The 18,943-nt window shown below is 49.8% G+C and overlaps 1 protein-coding gene and 1 long non-coding RNA gene across 2 annotated transcripts in view; one reads left to right on the top strand and one right to left on the bottom strand.

Annotated features, from left to right (window-relative positions):
* Nucleotides 1-18,943, top strand: part of SDK1 (sidekick cell adhesion molecule 1) — a 2,988,580-nt gene that overhangs the window by 1,958,566 nt on the left and 1,011,071 nt on the right. Inside the window, exon 7 of the mRNA XM_069647588.1 lies at nucleotides 18,742-18,932. Coding sequence (XP_069503689.1) covers nucleotides 18,742-18,932 — 191 coding nt within the window. The remainder of the gene's footprint in view (nucleotides 1-18,741; nucleotides 18,933-18,943) is intronic.
* LOC138569533 (uncharacterized) overlaps nucleotides 1-18,943 on the bottom strand; it is a 352,464-nt gene that overhangs the window by 325,164 nt on the left and 8,357 nt on the right. The window lies entirely within an intron of this gene.

Below are 18,943 nucleotides of genomic sequence, written 5' to 3'. Positions count from 1 at the left end.
GCTAAAGGACCAGCATGCTATTAACGGGCCCGTTATTAGCATCCTCCCATTCCCATTGAGCCCTATGGTTCCCTGAATGGGGAAATACCGGGTCCTCCAAGGTTAGAATGGCGCTAATAGCACCATGGCTACCTCCAACCTCGTAATGAGGCCCTGTGTATATAGACTGGATTTTGTCTGAAAGGAGCAATTTTGGGAAAGATGCATATTTGCTGCTAGCGCTCTGCTCTTTTTTACAGTACATTATTAATGAATTAGAGAGGATGGAAACGTAAACTAGAGGTTATATTATGGGTTGATATACAATACATATGATGTGAGATAAGCATGCTGCTTCTTCTCTATGTGTATATTTCGTTATATATTGTAAAAGGCTAGAGACTTGGAGACAGAGAAAGCAAGAGGAGGAAGGGGTTGAAGTGCACAGACCCGGAGGGAGACATAAAGCAGTGGGAGGAGGAAGAAAGGGGAAAAGTAATAAGAAAGGAGACAAGAGCAAAAGGAGCAGAGGAGGGTGGAAGCCAATGAACATCCATAGTGGGAGAGGTAGGAAAGGAAGCAGTTAATCAAGAACCACCGTTCTTCGCCTGCCAAGCCATTACAGAAGGGAAAGACCATATGCAAATCAGGCTTGGCCCTACCCCAAAAGGGGCAGTCCAGCCCGAACTGCTAGGCCACATCCCTTCTGCACGAGACCACAAGCATCCCCAAACATGTTTCGCCCTTGTTGGGGCTCATCAGTGAGGAGTAGCTTGGTCTCGTGCAGAAGGGATGTGGCCTAGCAGTTCGGGCTGGACAGCCCCTTTTGGGGTGGAGCCAAGCCTGATTTGCATATGGTCTTTCCCTTCTGTAATGGCTTGGCAGGCGAAGAACGGTGGTCTGGAGGGTTGCCCAGAGCATTGCCAGTGGTTAAGATTAAGTCTAAACCTTCCAGCCATCACCTCTTTGTTTTTGCTATGTCACCCCGAGTGGGACGGGTATGCCCAGACGTGGGTCCCGTGCCTGCTGGGCCTAGAGACCCAAGCTACTCCTCACTGATGAGCCCCAACAAGGACGAAACATGTTTGGGGATGTTTGTGGTCTCGTGCAGAAGGGATGTGGCCTAGCAGTTGGGGCTGGACAGCCCCTTTTGGGGTGGAGCCAAGCCTGATTTGCATATGGTCTTTCCCTTCTGTAATGGCTTGGCAGGCGAAGAACGGTGGTCTGGAGGGTTGCCCAGAGCATTGCCAGTGGTTAAGATTAAGTCTAAACCTTCCAGCCATCACCTCTTTGTTTTTGCTATGTCACCCCGAGTGGGACGGGTATGCCCAGACGTGGGTCCCGTGCCTGCTGGGCCTAGAGACCCAAGCTACTCCTCACTGATGAGCCCCAACAAGGGCGAAACATGTTTGGGGATGTTTGTGGTCTCGTGCAGAAGGGATGTGGCCTAGCAGTTCGGGCTGGACAGCCCCTTTTGGGGTGGAGCCAAGCCTGATTTGCATATGGTCTTTCCCTTCTGTAATGGCTTGGCAGGCGAAGAACGGTGGTCTGGAGGGTTGCCCAGAGCATTGCCAGTGGTTAAGATTAAGTCTAAACCTTCCAGCCATCACCTCTTTGTTTTTGCGAGATAAGTAATATTACAAGAGGAGGAGGTTGGGAGAGAAGTGTGGAATTGAAAGAAGGAGGAGTAGGAGAAAAGCCAGAAGGAAGGGAGGTTAACCCAAAGACTACTGATCAGAAGCGACTAAATGGGAGGAAGGAGATTAGGAGAGTGAGCTGGATAAGAAGGCAGGAGGACTGGAGGGGAGAACCAGAGGGACAGATCGTTGCTGCTCTTCGAAGAAGCCGTTCGAGAAAGACCACCAGATTGGAATGTATGGGACAGAGAGGCCAGGAACTCAGAGTGTGGGATTAGGCCAAGACACCCATGTCTAACACAACAAAACCTGTCTAATGCATATAGAGATCGTGGCAGAGTCTACCAACACCAGTGTGGTACCCGTGCTTCACCTTACCCAGGCCTATGGCACTCTGGTGCAGCTTTGGTGAAAGACGTGAGGTTAGAGAGATAAGAACGAGGCCCTACAAGCCCTAAAAGGAGGAGTTGCTCTCCTGGGTGACCAAAATCCTGACCAAGCAACAAAGGATTGACCAGAGACCCATGATGAGAAAGATGTGTTGGGAAAACCTAAAAACCCACAGACTAAAAATGACTTTTATTTGACTACCAGCAGGTGGAGTCCTTGGAAAGTGAAGGATGGATTGATGGACTGTGGTCCTCATGCAAGTTGAATTGCTCATCTTTTTATCCTTTGGTTATTCCCCCTTCGGACGTCCAGTTTGCCCAATGACCTTGGTACTTTTTGTGTTATATAATAAACCCTCTGGAACTAACCTATCAGAGTCTCAAGTTGTTTGTTGAACATGACATTGTCCCTGGTGATGCTTAGAATAGCCAATTGCGTTCAATTAGCCCATTGTTCGAGCAGCCAATAAATGTTAAAAAGTCAGTTATTGCCTCTGACCGGTGCCCTGAAGGAGTTGAGATGTACGGTAAATAATTGCCCTCAGAAATGGATATGATGTTCTTACCACAATTATGCTCCGCTCCCCTTTTCTTGCTTCCAATCACGCATCTAGTTAGCTAGGGATTCAGCTAGGGATTCAATAAGGACAGGCAGCAGAGGGGAGGAGGAGAATTCCAAATCAATTTCCCTGGTTCTCCGCGGAATACACATTGGTTGACTCTAGCATGTGGGCTAATTTACAGTACTGTACTGTACTTGCTTCAGAGGGATGAAGTTAATCTAAATCACCACTCCCAAGGCTTTCGGTGAGGCTACCGCTACAGGCCTACTTGGGTCAATCGATCAATGACCACTATCTGCGCTGAGCAGCATGATCCCACTGTCATCCGTGTTTCTCATTGCTGCTGGGGTATTTTTGAGTCTTCGGCACACATTTTTAACTTACACGGTTATTGACCAATTTAATCAAGCATAGGAGATTTTTGGACCCACATCCTGTGTGACTCATGTTATCTTTGGCTAGTAACTTGACGGCAAGGGGTATGTTTTGTATAACCATTTTCTCATTGAATTTCCTTACGTTCGTTCAAGGGGCAGAATACAGGCCTACTGAATTGAAAAAGTATACCATGAGAAATAGTGCCACTTTGTGTCCTGTGCATCATTACAACTGCACCCTTCCAAGTTTCTGCGTGGTCCTGTGCCATTGGTTTTCTGCGACAAGCTGAGAGCTGAGCAAAGATACTTTGATGATGTTGGTGAATCTCTTCAAATGAAATAATTGTACTATTTGACTTGATATTTTCAATTTTGTGTTTATTGTCCAATTTAGCATGCACAATAAGATAAGTAGCAAAATGTGTTTTAAAGGGAGGGTAGGGGGTTTGGGTAATAGGTAGTAAATGACTAGGAAGGGAGAGACTGGTCCCCCTCCAATAAATAAAGTCAAATGCTGATGAGATTTTTCTGGCAAAAATCGGCTTCAAAAAACTCTGCGAAAAAAAGCCTGGCGATGGAATAAAATGGAACCCTTTTCATAAACACACTATAGGTTTAGCTAGGGGTGAGCAAGCCAAAAATAGGTATATGTGGAGTTGAGCCGGGGCCGAGCTAAAACTCCGGTGTCTCCTTAAGAGGCCATCAACCAGCAGAGCCACTGGAAAAAGTGTGTAAATGGACCGCCTGATATCTTGTAAATAACCAAGGCGGCATAGTACAAAATGAGTTTATCATCACCATAATATACTATTAAAAGTGTTTACTTTTTCATTATGTACAAGCTGAATTGGGATAGAAGGTTTCTCAATGCTTATTAAAACACTTAATTGCAATGAACCACCTGCACCGGAAAAGCATTCAAGCTTACCAGAGCTCTGTCTTCACAAGCTCCGATTCCATGAACCACCTGCACTGGAAAAGCATTCAAGCTTACCAGAGCTCTGTCTTCACGAGCTCCGAATCCATGAACCACCGGCACTGGAAAAGCATTCAAGCTTACCAGAGCTCTGTCTTCACGAGCTCCGATTCCATGAACCACCTGCACTGGAAAAGCATTCCAGCTTACCAGAGCTCTGTCTTCATGCGCTCCGATTCCATGAACCACCGGCATTGGAAAAGTATTCCAGCTTACCAGAGCTCTGTCTTCACGAGCTCCGATTCCATGAACCACCGGCACTGGAAAAGCATTCAAGCTTACCAGAGCTCTGTCTTCACGAGCTCCGATTCCATGAACCACCTGCACTGGAAAAGCATTCAAGCTTACCAGAGCTCCGTCTTCACGAGCTCCGATTCCATGAACCACCGGCACTGGAAAAGCATTCAAGCTTACCAGAGCTCCGTCTTCACGAGCTCCGATTCCATGAACCACCTGCCCTGGAAAAGCATCCAAGCTTACCAGAGCTCTGTCTTCACGAGCTCCGATTCCATGAACCACCGGCATTGGAAAAGCATTCAAGCTTACCAGAGCTCTGTATTCACGAGCTCCGATTCCATGAACCACCTGCACTGGAAAAGCATTCAAGCTTACCAGAGCTCTGTCTTCACGAGCTCCGATTCCATGAACCACCTGCACTGGAAAAGCATTCAAGCTTACCAGAGCTCTGTCTTCACGAGCTCCGATTCCATGAACCACCTGCACTGGAAAAGCATTCAAGCTTACCAGAGCTCTGTCTTCACGAGCTCCGATTCCATGAACCACCTGCACTGGAAAAGCATTCAAGCTTACCAGAGCTCCGTCTTCACGAGCTCCGATTCCATGAACCACCGGCACTGGAAAAGCATTCAAGCTTACCAGAGCTCTGTCTTCACGAGCTCCGATTCCATGAACCACCTGCCCTGGAAAAGCATTCAAGCTTACCAGAGCTCTGCCTTCACGAGCTCCGATTCCATGAACCACCGGCACTGGAAAAGCATTCAAGCTTACCAGAGCTCTGTCTTCACGAGCTCCGATTCCATGAACCACCTGCACTGGAAAAGCATTCAAGCTTACCAGAGCTCTGTCTTCATGAGCTCCGATTCCATGAACCACCTGCACTGGAAAAGCATTCAAGCTTACCAGAGCTCCGTCTTCACAAGCTCCGATTCCATGAACCACCGGCACTGGAAAAGCATTCAAGCTTACCAGAGCTCCGTCTTCACGAGCTCCGATTCCATGAACCACCTGCCCTGGAAAAGCATTCAAGCTTACCAGAGCTCCGTCTTCACGAGCTCCGATTCCATGAACCACCTGCACAGGAAAAGCATTCAAGCTTACCAGAGCTCCGTCTTCACGAGCTCCGATTCCATGAACCACCTGCACTGGAAAAGCATTCAAGCTTACCAGAGCTCTGTCTTCACGAGCTCCAATTCCATGAACCACCTGCACTGGAAAAGCATTCAAGCTTACCAGAGCTCCGTCTTCACGAGCTCCGATTCCATGAACCACCGGCACTGGAAAAGCATTCAAGCTTACCAGAGCTCTGTCTTCACGAGCTCCGATTCCATGAACCACCTGCCCTGGAAAAGCATTCAAGCTTACCAGAGCTCTGGAGGGGCGCTGTTGCGCACATTACAAATGGCCGCTTGATTGCTGAGCTCCCGCTCCACTGACAAATCCTGTTGGTAGAAATCCGTCTTGGACCTAACCAGCGCACCCTGGACGCAGGCATCGCTGGCCCGAGTACCCGTGAATATCCCCTGCAACTCCTGTGATCCGGGGGACGGAGCTGTCCCGGCCCGAACATCGGCCGGCCCCTGCGGCAGTCGAGACCCGGAATCGGGTACCACGGCGGCTCACTCGAGCACCGCGGCTTTGGCACGCGGAGAGGCCGCGGGTGGGAGGAGCCTGGGGCCTATCCGGCGCCGCTCTCCGTGCTGAGATCGCGCTGCTGGGCTCACTGCCGGAAGACCGGATCCTGCGACCGGTTGGACGCTCGGCCTGAGGTGGCCCCGCGCTCGGAGCTCCGGTGAGTCCATCGCCGGGCTGATCGCTTGGCGGGTGTCCGGCCCGTAACGCGGCCTGTACGCGGCGCCGAGAGGTGATCTTCAACTCCATGTCACCGTGAGAGGGGAGACCGGAGCTGCCCCGGCAGAGGGAGAGTGGAAAAACGGACGTTGGTGGTGACGAAGGGGCCCCCAGGAACGGAGACTTACATCTGAATAAGGTGAGGTGGACCCGCCCGGCGCTCTTACACTTTTGAGGTTCGCCACGGCCATCCCCCGGTGAAATAACTTGCGGGGGCCGGTGGTACGCGGGAAGACACAGTTCATTCGGACATATTGGGTGGCTCCCCCCAGTTGTCGGGGGTGGATCACCACATCCCGCTCCTTTTCATACACACTTCACAAGGGCGAGCCAACGGACCGCTCCACCGGTACAGCCAATATAGCGGATACTATTATGGGGGAACCAGCCAAGGCGGGAAGGGGCTCCAAAACCCCGGCAGGCAAAAACAAGGGCCCGATGGATGCATACATGGGAAGTCAAAACCCTACCTCGATTGTGGAACCTCATTTTCCCACTGATGTGACCTCGAACCCTGAACCTGGCGATCAAGTCGACAAGCTAACAGAGATAGTTCAGAGTGGCTTCCTTTCGATTAATACGAAACTAGATGACATCGTTTCCACCATGAGCTCCCTTAAGGCCAGGGTGGAAAAGGAGAGCTCACATGTCACAGAGGCTGAAAACAGAATAAGTACCAACGAAGACACCATCACACACCACACACGAGACATTGCCCAGATCAAAGGAGACCTGGCCAAATTGCAAAACAAGTGCGAGGATCTCGAATCGAGATCAAGAAGGAACAACATCCGAGTGGTGGGGGTTTCTGAATCCTTTGGGAAAAGCCAGATGGAGCGGCAACTGGAGGAGCTACTTAAAACCCTGTTTGGACGTGAGGCATTCTCAGATCACTTTCTGGTCGAAAGGGCACATCGCACTTTGGCCCCGGCTCCTAAACCGGGTGCCCCACCACGCACTATCATTGCAAAACTCCTGAACTACAGAGACAGGGACGCAATCCTGCGCAGGGCAAGAGAGATCGGGACACTTCAATTTGAGGGAAATCGCATTCATATATATCCTGACTTCTCTGCTGGGGTACAGGCAAACAGGAGATCCTACGAGCCGGTCAAGAGGCTTCTGCGAGAGCGTCAAATCCCATATGCTCTCATTTTTCCCGCCAAAATGCGAATCCAGCACGCAGGCAGGGCGCATTTTTTTGAATCTCCGGCTGAGGCTACGCACTACATCGAGGCCTCTATACCTCTTCCTCCCAAGGGGGGCAGACCGGCGCAAAACAACAGGCCCAGACCGGCAGACTGAAAGGGGATTTTGATCTCATGAGACGAACGAAGATATAACATAAGGTGCTTGAGGGGCGTAACTTACAAAAAAAGAGATTCGGTAATACTTATTGGTCCAGGCACTCGAGTAAGTGGAGGCTGGGACCCAGTCGGCGGCCATGTGAAGCAACACGGCTACCCTCGGAAGGTTCCACGAGTTTGGTGTGATCCATTGTCAAGTTGGGGGTGACAATGAGGGTGCGGGGGCGGAAAGGAGAGTTGGGATTGGACGTTACAGTTCTGGACTAGCCCTAAAGTGGCACAAAGTTGGTAATTATGACCTGAAATGTAAAAATGTGGTCACATTTGGACCGGTACCGAGCAAAGCATATGAATACTATAGAACCGTCATTCTGGATGCTGTCAGATACTTCCTCATGATGTACAGGCGAGGGGCTGAAGGTTAAACTGTTAACATGGAATGTTCAGGGGCTAAACAATCATATGAAAGCCAAAAAAATTGGTAATTACATCGCCAGACACAGCCCCCAGATACTGATGTTACAAGAAACTCATATGGTAGGGACCGATAATCTGCACATATTGCCTAGATGGGGATCCCTTAGGTACTACACAGACTATTCCTCTCAGGCCAGGGGGGTCATCACACTCATACATCCAGGGCTGGGGTTTAGACCAGAAAGCCACAGGGTTGACCCACTTGGGAGGTATGTTTTGGTATGGGGGGAGATCGCCTCCCAACGCCTTCTCCTAGTTAACACGTATGGGCCCAATGTCGCCGACCCTTCCTTTTATTTAGAACTGTATCAGATAATAGTTTCGCTTGAAATTTCAAGGGTCATTTGGGGGGGGGATTTTAATCTGGTCCTTGACCCGAACCTGGACAGGGCCTCTAAGGCTGTTAGAGCTCCCAGTAAAGCTGCCCAAACTCTGGCGCACATCCAGTCTCAACTTCTGTTAGTGGATTCCTGGAGAGAGCTACATCCTGATGGTAGACGATACACATTTTACTCTTCAGTCCACGACTCTGAATCAAGAATTGATTACTGGTTGGTCTCCTCATCAATGACGGCGGCACTTAGGGGCTGTGAAATTCTTCCACGCACTATGACAGACCATTCCCCAGTGTTGTTAGACCTATTACTCCAAAGTGTTCCCGCACCCGCCAGAAGGTGGAGAATGCCCGGCGGAATGCTTACAGACCCCGCGGAAGTTGAGACATTGCATGTTGAAATTGTGGAATATTTGGTGAACAATGTGGGATCGGTTGTCAAGATCTCAACAGTATGGGAGTCCTTTAAAGTTTGGTTAAGGGGAATGTTGATATCCAGATCTGCTGGTATGCTCAAAAGGGTACGAACCGAGTTAACGGAGGTTGAGACCAAACTAGATAGGCTAGAAACAGAATTCACACGTACTCAAAACAAAGACATATTGGTAGATATACAGGCGCGCCTGCAAGAGTTTAACAAGTTGGCTGGTAGAGAGGTGCAATATATTGCGGCACCCATACGAGCTCGCAGATATGGAGAAGGGAATAAGGCGGGTAGAACCCTTTCCAATTTACTCAAGCAGGGCAGACAACCCACCCTGATCACTAGTATTCACACAGCACAAGGCGATGTACGCCTCACTGACGCAGATATAAATGGGGAATTTGTGAACTTCTATAAACACCTCTACTCAAATCAAGATACGAAGTCACTCCCGGATATCAGGTCATATTTAGAAGCCCTTTCACTCCCTAAGCTCCCTGAGGAGGAACGCCTCGCCATGGACCTACCGATAACCCCAGACGAGGTCACGGAAGCAATCAAGGGGCTTGCGTCAGGCAGGGCCCCTGGGTCGGATGGAATTGGGGCCGAATTTTACAAAGAGTTCCGCGAGGAACTTGTCCCTGTGTTAATGCAGGTGTGGGAGGAGGCTCTTGAAAATAAAATACTGCCCCCAACCATGAGGGAAGCTGTGATAACGGTCCTCCCCAAGCCGCGACGACCACCACAGAACGTATCGTCATACAGACCCCTGTCACTTATAAACACAGATGCAAAAATATTTGCTAAAGTCCTGGCGAACCGATTTCTCCCGGTTGTTCCCACCCTTGTCCACCCTGATCAGAATGGGTTTATTCCCACAAGGTCCACCGCCCTGAATCTGCGTAGGCTTTTTGGCATCATGGCACAGATAGATCCTGGAAGAAGCCCGGTGGCCATAGCCCTTGATGCAGAGAAGGCATTGGACTCTGTCTCGTGGGTTTACCTTCTTGCGGTCCTTGAGGCGTTCGGGGTGGGCCCCAATTTTGTGAACTATGTCAGGTTGCTGTATACAAAACCCGGTGCACGAGTGTTAACCAATAAAACCATCTCTGATATGTTCCTTTTGGGCAGGGGTACCAGACAGGGATGCCCGTTCTCGCCCCTACTGTTTGCTTTAACCATCGAACCAATGGCGGCCGCGGTCAGATTGAGACACATACACCGAGGGATCGGGATGAAGGGGTCCACCCAGCTGATTTCACTCTATGCAGATGACACATTATTATATATCAAAGAACCCGAGGTAAATATAACACCTATAATGGAAGAGATACATGAATTCGCAGCATACTCCGGGTACACCATAAACAAGACCAAGTCTGAGATCTTTCCACTCACCCCGGCCACCGGGCGGCCCCCCACCACGGGAGGGCTTAAATGGTCGGAACACCGCATCAGATACTTAGGGGTTCTAGTATCTAGAGACAAACACACGCTGTACTCCGACAATCATGAGATTGCACTACGTGACATATGCACGAAACTCCAGATTTGGGGGCGCCTCCCGCTATCGCTGGCAGGGAGAGTCGCGGTCCTTAAAATGGGGATCCTTCCCAAGCTGCTGTACCTCTTTGTCAACATCCCCATATGGCCGGGTAGAGTCTTTTTCACCAAACTCCGATCCATAGCGGTCACATTTCTCTGGGGCGGAAAAACGGCTAGAATAAACTGGGAAAAAATGACGGAGCCGTATTCCATGGGTGGCATAGCGGCCCCCGACTTCGAGCTTTATTACTATGTCTCCCAGGCACAGTTTGCAAAACACTGGTACGAGCCCCCAGAAAACACACCACACGCATGGATTGAGGAGCGTACTACACACCCCACAAATATACAATCTGTCCTTTTTGACACAAAGTATAGAGATACTTGTGATTACAACCCTGTGAGCTGCACTGTAAGAGCATGGGAGGCAATATTTAAAAGGTTAAAGATTGAGACACCCTACAACCCGGAGGTCCCTCTTTGGAACTTTCCGGGCTTGCCTCCCACTCATGACACTGGCATACAGGAATCGTGGGACCCAAATGGGGAAATGAAGGTGGGCGATATGTTTGTGGAAGGGAAGTTTGCGGATCTGAGGTTGTTCTTGAATGCACTGGGAAATGGACCACTTAAAACCCTCCAATACTACCGTATGAGGTCTGCATTTATTAAGCGATGGCCGACGTTCCCGGATGAACCGGTGGCTCATCCGTGTATACAGTTAATAACAGCTGCTAAAGGATTGGGGATCTCCAGGTTATACACCATGGTTCAGGCCCACACCCCTACACTGAACCACGTCAGGGAGAGGTGGGAGGCAGACCTGCAGACACCAATAGAGGAGGACAAATGGGCAAGGTATTGCATGCTTACTAAAACATCTCACTTAACTCTGGTTTGCGATTGATTCAATTCAAGATTCTAAATAGGTTACATTATACACCCGCCAGGGTGGCTAGGTTTGTTCCGGGTGCTTCCGACTCCTGCCCTAAATGCGATACACCCCAGGCTGACGCCTTTCATATGTACTGGAAATGTCCGGTGGTGGCGGGGTTCTGGAGAGAAGTGGCGGAATTGCTGGAAGAAATAACACAAGTTCCCCCGGTTATGACTCCTCAGAAATACTTATTTGGCGACATTGGCAAATGTTCCGAAAAAATTCGAAGATTATTCAATATTATTTGTGCCATGGCCAAGAAATGCATACTCCAGAAATGGAAGAGCCCCGCCCCGCCCAGTATGAATTATTCTTTGAAAGAATTAACACATGTGAATGAGACAGAGGAACAATTCGTTATGACCCAACCTACAGCGTGCAGGCCCAAAGACATATGGGGCCCCTTCAGGGTCTATTTATGTAATATGATTGAGAATGATGACATGCCATTGTAACAGTATATATGGAACTATGGTTAAATGCACTCCTTGTCATTTATGCAAGCTTGTACGAGGTGTGGTGCCGGTGTACCTTTGTGACCATCAATAAAGAAAGTTTTAAAATAAAAAAAGCTTACCAGAGCTCTGTCTTCACGAGCTCCGATTCCATGAACCACCGGCACTGGAAAAGCATTCAAGCTTACCAGAGCTCTGTCTTCACGAGCTCCGATTCCATGAACCACCTGCACTGGAAAAGCATTCAAGCTTACCAGAGCTCTGTCTTCACGCGCTCCGATTCCATGAGTCACCGGCACTGGAAAAGCATTCAAGCTTACCAGAGCTCTGTCTTCACGAGCTCCGATTCCATGAACCACCGGCACTGGAAAAGCATTCAAGCTTACCAGAGCTCTGTGTTCACGAGCTCCGATTCCATGAACCACCGGCACTGGAAAAGCATTCAAGCTTACCAGAGCTCTGTCTTCATGAGCTCCGATTCCATGAACCACCTGCACTGGAAAAGCAGTCAAGCTTACCAGAGCTCTGTCTTCACGAGCTCCGATTCCATGAACCACCTGCACTGGAAAAGCAGTCAAGCTTACCAGAGCTCTGTCTTCACGAGATCCGATTCCATGAACCACTGGCACTGGAAAAGCATTCAAGCTTACCAGAGCTCTGTCTTCACGAGCTCCGATTCCCTCCTTGCAATGAATGGAGTTCCATGAGCATGTACCCTACTGTGGGCAAATCCAATTATACTGCAAGAGCATCATTGCTTACAATTACAGAGTTCATCTATGTACCATCGCAGGTTCTCGGGGACAGCTGCAATTTTCCCAGGGTTACCGACACTTCCTAAAAATGCACCAGAATTATTCCTTCGGGCCATCTTTGCAGTTGTCTAATCCTGTTCGGGCCTGCTCGCAGAAACAGCCCCCGTCACCTGGTCCACGTCTTATCCCAACATCTCAAGGTCTGGGTACAATGTCCCCATGTATGGGCAGAGGCTGGGTAGACAGCTGGCCTATTCGCTCCCATGCAAGACTGCTCACAGCCAGCCTGTGAGGACAGGTTTTTTGACAAATTTGTGTCACTCATGCAGTCCACTCAAATGGTCTCAATTCTCAGCGGCATTATTAAGGACATGATGCCTCTGGCCGCTCCGGCGCACCCCACGACAAAACAGCCCATGCCTCCTCCTCCGGTTTCACCTCAGCAGCAGCCCAGTACTGAGGCTCCAGCAACCCCGCTGCGGGCCCAGACCCCCACCATGGAGGAACCCACAAAGGTGACTGGCGCCTCCCTTCTGAGGACAGAGGACCAGTACAACACAGCACAGATGAGGAGGAACAGGATACGCCCTCCTCAGCAAAAGCCTTCCATGAAAGGATTGCCGGCCTGTCAGAACACATGGGTATCCCCCAGCCAGAGAAGGAGCTCGCCGAAGCAAGAGTTCTGGCGGAGCTCCTGAGCATCAGGGCGGAGGCAAGGTTGGGCATCCCGCTGCAAAAGGATGTGGAGGCTTTGGCCAAAAAGGGCTGGCTCAAGCCCCACTCAGTGAAACCCATCAACAAAAAGCTAGGTTCAGGCAAACAGAGGGGGACAGCATACTACTCTATAAGCACCCGCAGCCTCTGTCATCAGTAATCGCTGTAGCATCCAAGTATGCCAAGCCCCAGGCTTCGTCTTCCAGTACTGCCACGACAAGACCCTCGAATCATACGGTAAGAAGTTCTATTCAAATGCTGTGCTGCACCTCAGGCAGGCTAACACAAATACTATCTTCGCTGTGGCTAATCAACACCTGTGGATCGGCGATTTCCTGCCTGACATCCCTAAGGACCAGCAAGCCTCTTTCAAAGTGGGCCTAGCTGAATCCAAAATCGTGGCTCAGTAAATCATGGAGGCGTCTGTGGGCCACACCGACATAGCCAACAGGCCAATCTGTCTAGAAAAAGACATGAGGCGTACGGCCTGGTTGAAAGCTACCTGGTTCAAAACGGATGTGCAGGATAGAATCTAGGACCTCCCATTTGAGGGGCGTGATCTGTTCCACTCCTCCACTGATGAGGAGCTTGATAAGAAGAAGACCAGGTCTCAGACTGCAAAGTCTCTGGCCATTCTTACTAAACCGGCACCTAAACTGTTCTCACGGACACAGTCCCGCTCAGACAAGGGGCGTTCATTTGGCATCTTCCGTGGGTTGCAGGACCGCAAATCCAGACAGCGGACAGGTCTCCCATTCAGCACCGGAGAAAACACCACAATAAATCTCATGAGGGGTTTTTCCAATCCCCCTCCTCTTCAGCAGCCTCTGACCAGAAGAAATAATGACAATGTGTCTCAGGTCGACAGCACCCCAGTTGGAGGCAGGCTGCCCCTGCACAGTCAGGCTTGGCAGACAAAGTTTGCGGACACCTGGGTCATATCAGTGGTGTCTTGGGGCTTCCAGCTGCCTCTTCCGTCTCCCCCGCTGTCTTCCTCTCCACTCCCACAGATCGGCACACCATCTCTGCCAGCTGAGATTCGCTCCCTTGTAGAGAGCAAAGCCGTAGAACGGGTCCCCCCTCACAACAGGGGCAGGGCTTTTACTACTGCATCTTTGTATCCAAAAGAAGAACCAGGCGGGCCTGCAAGTGTTGTTGGAGCTGTCTTCCCTAAATATTTATCTACCTTTGCAGGAGTTCAAGATGGTGACACCAGTGCTCATTGCTGAGACACTGTGTGGGGGAGAATGGATTTGTTCTCTGACCTCAAGGACGCGTATCGTCACGTTCCCATTGTGCAGCTTTCTGGGCCTTCCTCAGCTTCTGGGTAATGGGTCTGAAATTTCTGTACAAGATTCTGCCCTTTGGGCTAAACTTAGCTCAGAGAGTCTTCACGAGACTCATGAATGTGATGGCGGCTCTCCTCAGGTCAGAGGGGCTGCACCCATACCCGTACTTCCACAACTGGCTGGCTGGTCAGGGGTACTTATCTGGAACAGGTTTGGGACTTAATAGACAGGTTCATCTCTACCCTATTCGACCTGGGTTTTTAGATCAATTATAAAAAGTCTCTGCTCTTTCCTATGCAGACGCTTGTGTTTCTGGGTCTGGTGTGGGACACACGGCAGCAGAGGGTTTTCCTCACGGGGGACAAGGTGACAGCGATTCGAGCGGCAGTCTCCCACTTCCGCAGCAGGTCAACCACCACAATCTGGTGGCATCAACACTTTCTGGGCGTACTAGCAGCATGTCTCCTTTCGGTCCCCCACACCAGGCTCTGCATGAGGAGGCTCCAGTTGCATTTTGTGGATTCTTGGGATCAGGTCATCAGGGGCCCTGGTTTCTATCCCACAACACCTGGACCACGACCTCAGATGGTGGCATCAGGAGGAGAACATTCTGGTGTGCAGACCCTTCTGCCCACCCCCGTAGAGTACACCATTAGCACAGATTCCTCACTCCAGGGGTGGGGAGCCACCTTGGGAGCGCAATCAGTGCACAGGCTCTGGACCAAAGACGACCGGCAGAATCACATCACCTGGGTGGAGTTTATGGCTATACAGTTGGCACTCAGGTCTTTTCAACTTACCATCATGGGCATATCTGTGTGCATCCAGACAGAAAACACAACCTGCATGTTCTATATCATCAAACAGGGGGGCACTAGATCCCCACAACTGTGCGCGTTGATCCTGGAAATCTGGAAATGTGCTACAAGCCCGGGAGTGTGGCTCTCTGTGGTTCACCTCCTGGGAGAATCCAACCTGGAAGTAGACGGGCTCAGTCGCCTTGCTGCCGACAATCACAAGTGGCAACTGAACGGGAGAGGCCTCCAAGACGTTTTCAGCAGATTGGGGCACAGACCTGTTTGCGACAGCACAAAATCGAACGCGTCAACAATTCACATCCTGTGGAGAAAGGGGATGCAACTCCAAATACCCTGGGACGTGATATGTGCATTCCCACCCACAACGCTAGTGCACAAGGTAGTGAGCAAGATCAGGAACTTCAAGAACATCAGGATTATCCTTGTGGTGCCTCGCTGGGCAGTGCAGCCCTAGTGCTCAGACCTGCGGCAGATGTCACTGCAGCCGGAAATTCTACTCCCCCTCCCCCGGAAGGGCCCGCTAGTAGCACAGCATGAAGGTGCGGTGCTACACCCCTCTCCATAGAGGCTAGCCCTAGCGGCCTGGCTCCTGAGCAACTAGTGCTCCAGCACCTTCAGCTGTCCAGCGACAATCTGGACATCATTCAAAATGCCAGGAGACAGGTTACACACAACCAGTACAAAAGTAAATGGACAAGATTCTGTTTTTGGGCTAAGGAACATGGCGTGAACCCGTTGGCATGCACCCTCTACCAAGTCTTACCATTCTCGCTAGGTCTGCCATCCAGGTGAATACCTGCAGAACGTGCCTGGCCGTTATCAGTGCGTATAGGAAATCTGACTCTCTTATCTTGTCCTCAGCCAATCCCGTAGTGATGAGACACCGGAAGGGGTTGACCAGGCTGTACTCCTCGGTAAAGCGCCCCCATCCCGTTTGGGACCTAAATTTAGTCCTCAGTGCTATAGCGCACAAACCATTTGAACCAATGGCCACGGCAGACATTAAGTTGGTCACTCTATAGACGGCCCTTCTGATTGGGCTTAAATCTGCTCGCAGAGTGAACAAGATCCAGGCATTAGTCGCCTCAGAGCCATACACTAGATTTCACAAAGACAAGGTTGTACTCCTCACGCACCCATGTTTCTCCCAAAGGTTGTATCGTCCTTCCAAATCAACAAGGATATTGTGCTTCCCACATTCTTCTTGGACCGCAAGGAGGATGCAGAAAAGGTGCTCCACTGCCTGCATGTCAAGAGGGCGTTGAAATTCAATCCGGACAGAACTAAGAGCATCCGCAAGACGGACGCTCTGTTTGTAATATTTGGAGGCTTTAGGCCCGGGCAGCAGGCCTCCAAGGCATCCATTACGAGATGGATGACGCCAGCGATCCAGGAGGCATACAAGTTGAAGTGCAAGGACCTGCTGCAGGGCATGCATGAGCATGTGGTAAGAGCTAAGGAGACAGCAGTCGCATTCCAGCACCACATTCCCTGGCAGGTGATCAGCAGGGCGGCAACGTGGGCCACACCATCAGCTTTTTGCAAGCACTACTGCTTGGATACCAGTGCCAAGGCTGATGCAGTGTTCAGCTAAGGAGTTCTTTGTAATCTATTTGCCCAGAGGGTCATGCTCTCCTCCTCAGGGCGTTGTGTTAGTTGTAATTATCCATATAGGATTGAGGAAAGGGGACGGGGCGTAGAAGTAATTATGTGTTACTCACCGGAGTGACTAACATACTCTTAGTCCATAGTCCCCTTTCCTCCATACGTCCCACCATCCATCCCTCTATAATAAGACCAGTGAGGTTGTTATGGTATAATACAGCCGACGCTTCAAAAGGGGACTGAGGTGTGGCGCCGGTGGGTGCTCGTGCTCCCGAGGATGCACCCCCACGTACCAGTAAATTTAAAGAGGAAATGTATTTTTCTGGTGGAAAAGAGGGTCTGTTACTGTGCCTCACAGGGGACGCCCATACAGGATGAAGGAACGGGGACTATGGACTAGGAGTACGTTAGTCACTCAGGTGAGTAACAGTTAATTTCTGCCTCAACGTGCTATAACCACTATATTCAGTAATCTTATTGTCTGACTTCGCTCTTGTTTGGCTCTTGCTTTCCAGGGGCTCTACAGCCGAGCCAGAATTTTGTTTGAATTCTTCCAATACGTCAGATGATTTACAACTAAATGCCCAGATAGATTCCGTGCAGCATTCCGCATGTGTTTTGCGAAGAATTCAAGTGAAGATCGAGTGACAAATTGGGGAAAATTCACCCTTTGTGTTTAAAAGGACCTATATATTGTTTTACTTTTCTGCCTGAGTGATGATGACGAATGTTTGTGAGTAGCTGGTGTACTTTGGAGTATATGAAACACAGTGTATTAGCAGGAGGCCCCTGAGGAGGACCATGTACCGTTGAAATATGTGTTGACTGTTATAGGGAATAACATGTTGATCTAATTAGACGACTTAACTGTTACAGGCTTTGTCATTTATTGATAGATCGGAGGCTAATAGGGCCAGTTTTGTTTATGGACCTTGATGTAATGGTATGGGGTATAGCACAATTCATCTGAATTACCTTTAGGTTCACTTAAGCTCAGGTCTCAGAAACCAGCATCCATTTATTTTTTAATGGTGACTTTTTTTATAAAGGGATGTAATTTCTAACATGAGTAACACACATACAATGCATTACAGATAACAGAGAAAATGAATTGCCGCAGGGGGGTACTTTTACAATGCACAAATGTCTGCATAGAGTATACCAGGTGATGGAAGCATAATGTAGTGGGACACAGTCTGTGGAAAGTGACCTGGAATCAGACATTAATATGATACATATTGAGGGCATAGTGCCAGAATCTGCATACAAACAATATGCATATTTACATTTGTGTATGACATTTGAAAGGGGGTCTGCTGGGGGGGTCAATTGTGGAGGGGTATAGAGGGCTAAAATAAGCTCCTCCACTGAGTAGCAAATTAAGTTTTAGTTTAGTCAAGTCCAGTTAGACTGATGGAGTGCCTTTGATAGCCAGGAGGAGAGTCGAACAGTGGAGGGGGCAAGCAGAGGAAAGTAGCAGAATCAGGAGGAGGCATGGCCTGGCAGGGTGCAGGTGAGGGAGTGAGCTTGGAAGCATAATCCGCCAAGACTGGTGCAGGTTTGAATGTCCTTTGCGGACCTTTCATCAGTAGTGGTATCGGTGGCATGCATGGCGTGGATCCTTGGTGAAAGGAGGGGGCCGGATTGATTTCCTCTCAATTATGAGGGCAGCAGAGATGTCCTTGCTGTAGTTAGCGATATCATAGTAATTGAGTTCTAATGAAAGCGCCTCCCATGTAGCTGAGACCCATCGCAGTATTTATTTTTAATGTCCTCCTCTCCGGCAGACTTAATCATTAGCACTTAAGGTCCATTGCTGCAACAATTAGCCATGCTTGTTCAATAGCACTTGAGCAAGCCCGCTAACGTTGAGGTGCATCGCTCATAGGCGAGCGGCGCACAGTCGTTCTATGTGGATTTATTCATAAGTGTCTACTGCTCGCTCTGCCGTGGCGGGACGGTGATGGATGCCCCCAGCATCCGGCAGACATATGCAATGATGCCCAAATAACCTATCTCTAAAATAATGTGATGTCTTAATGGTTTGATCTTTTGCTTTCCTACCCGTACAGACCTCTCGAGAAGCTTGTCACGACATGGAAGAGGAATGGCGTAAAAATGGCCGCCGGGATCAATAGTTTTGGGAGGCGGCTGACGATTGTGAACCCAACCTCAGCCGACACTGGGATGTATTTATGCGAAGTGGAGCTGGGAGACGGCGCTCTTCTGTCAGCCAGTGCAAAAGCCTTCCTCTCCATCATAGGTAGGTCTGAA

Source organism: Ambystoma mexicanum, chromosome 2q (genome assembly GCF_040938575.1).
Source record: "Ambystoma mexicanum isolate Mex_15411 chromosome 2q, UKY_AmexF1_1, whole genome shotgun sequence".
NCBI classification, from domain to species: domain Eukaryota; kingdom Metazoa; phylum Chordata; class Amphibia; order Caudata; family Ambystomatidae; genus Ambystoma; species Ambystoma mexicanum.
This window is presented reverse-complemented; position numbering and strand designations above follow the sequence as displayed.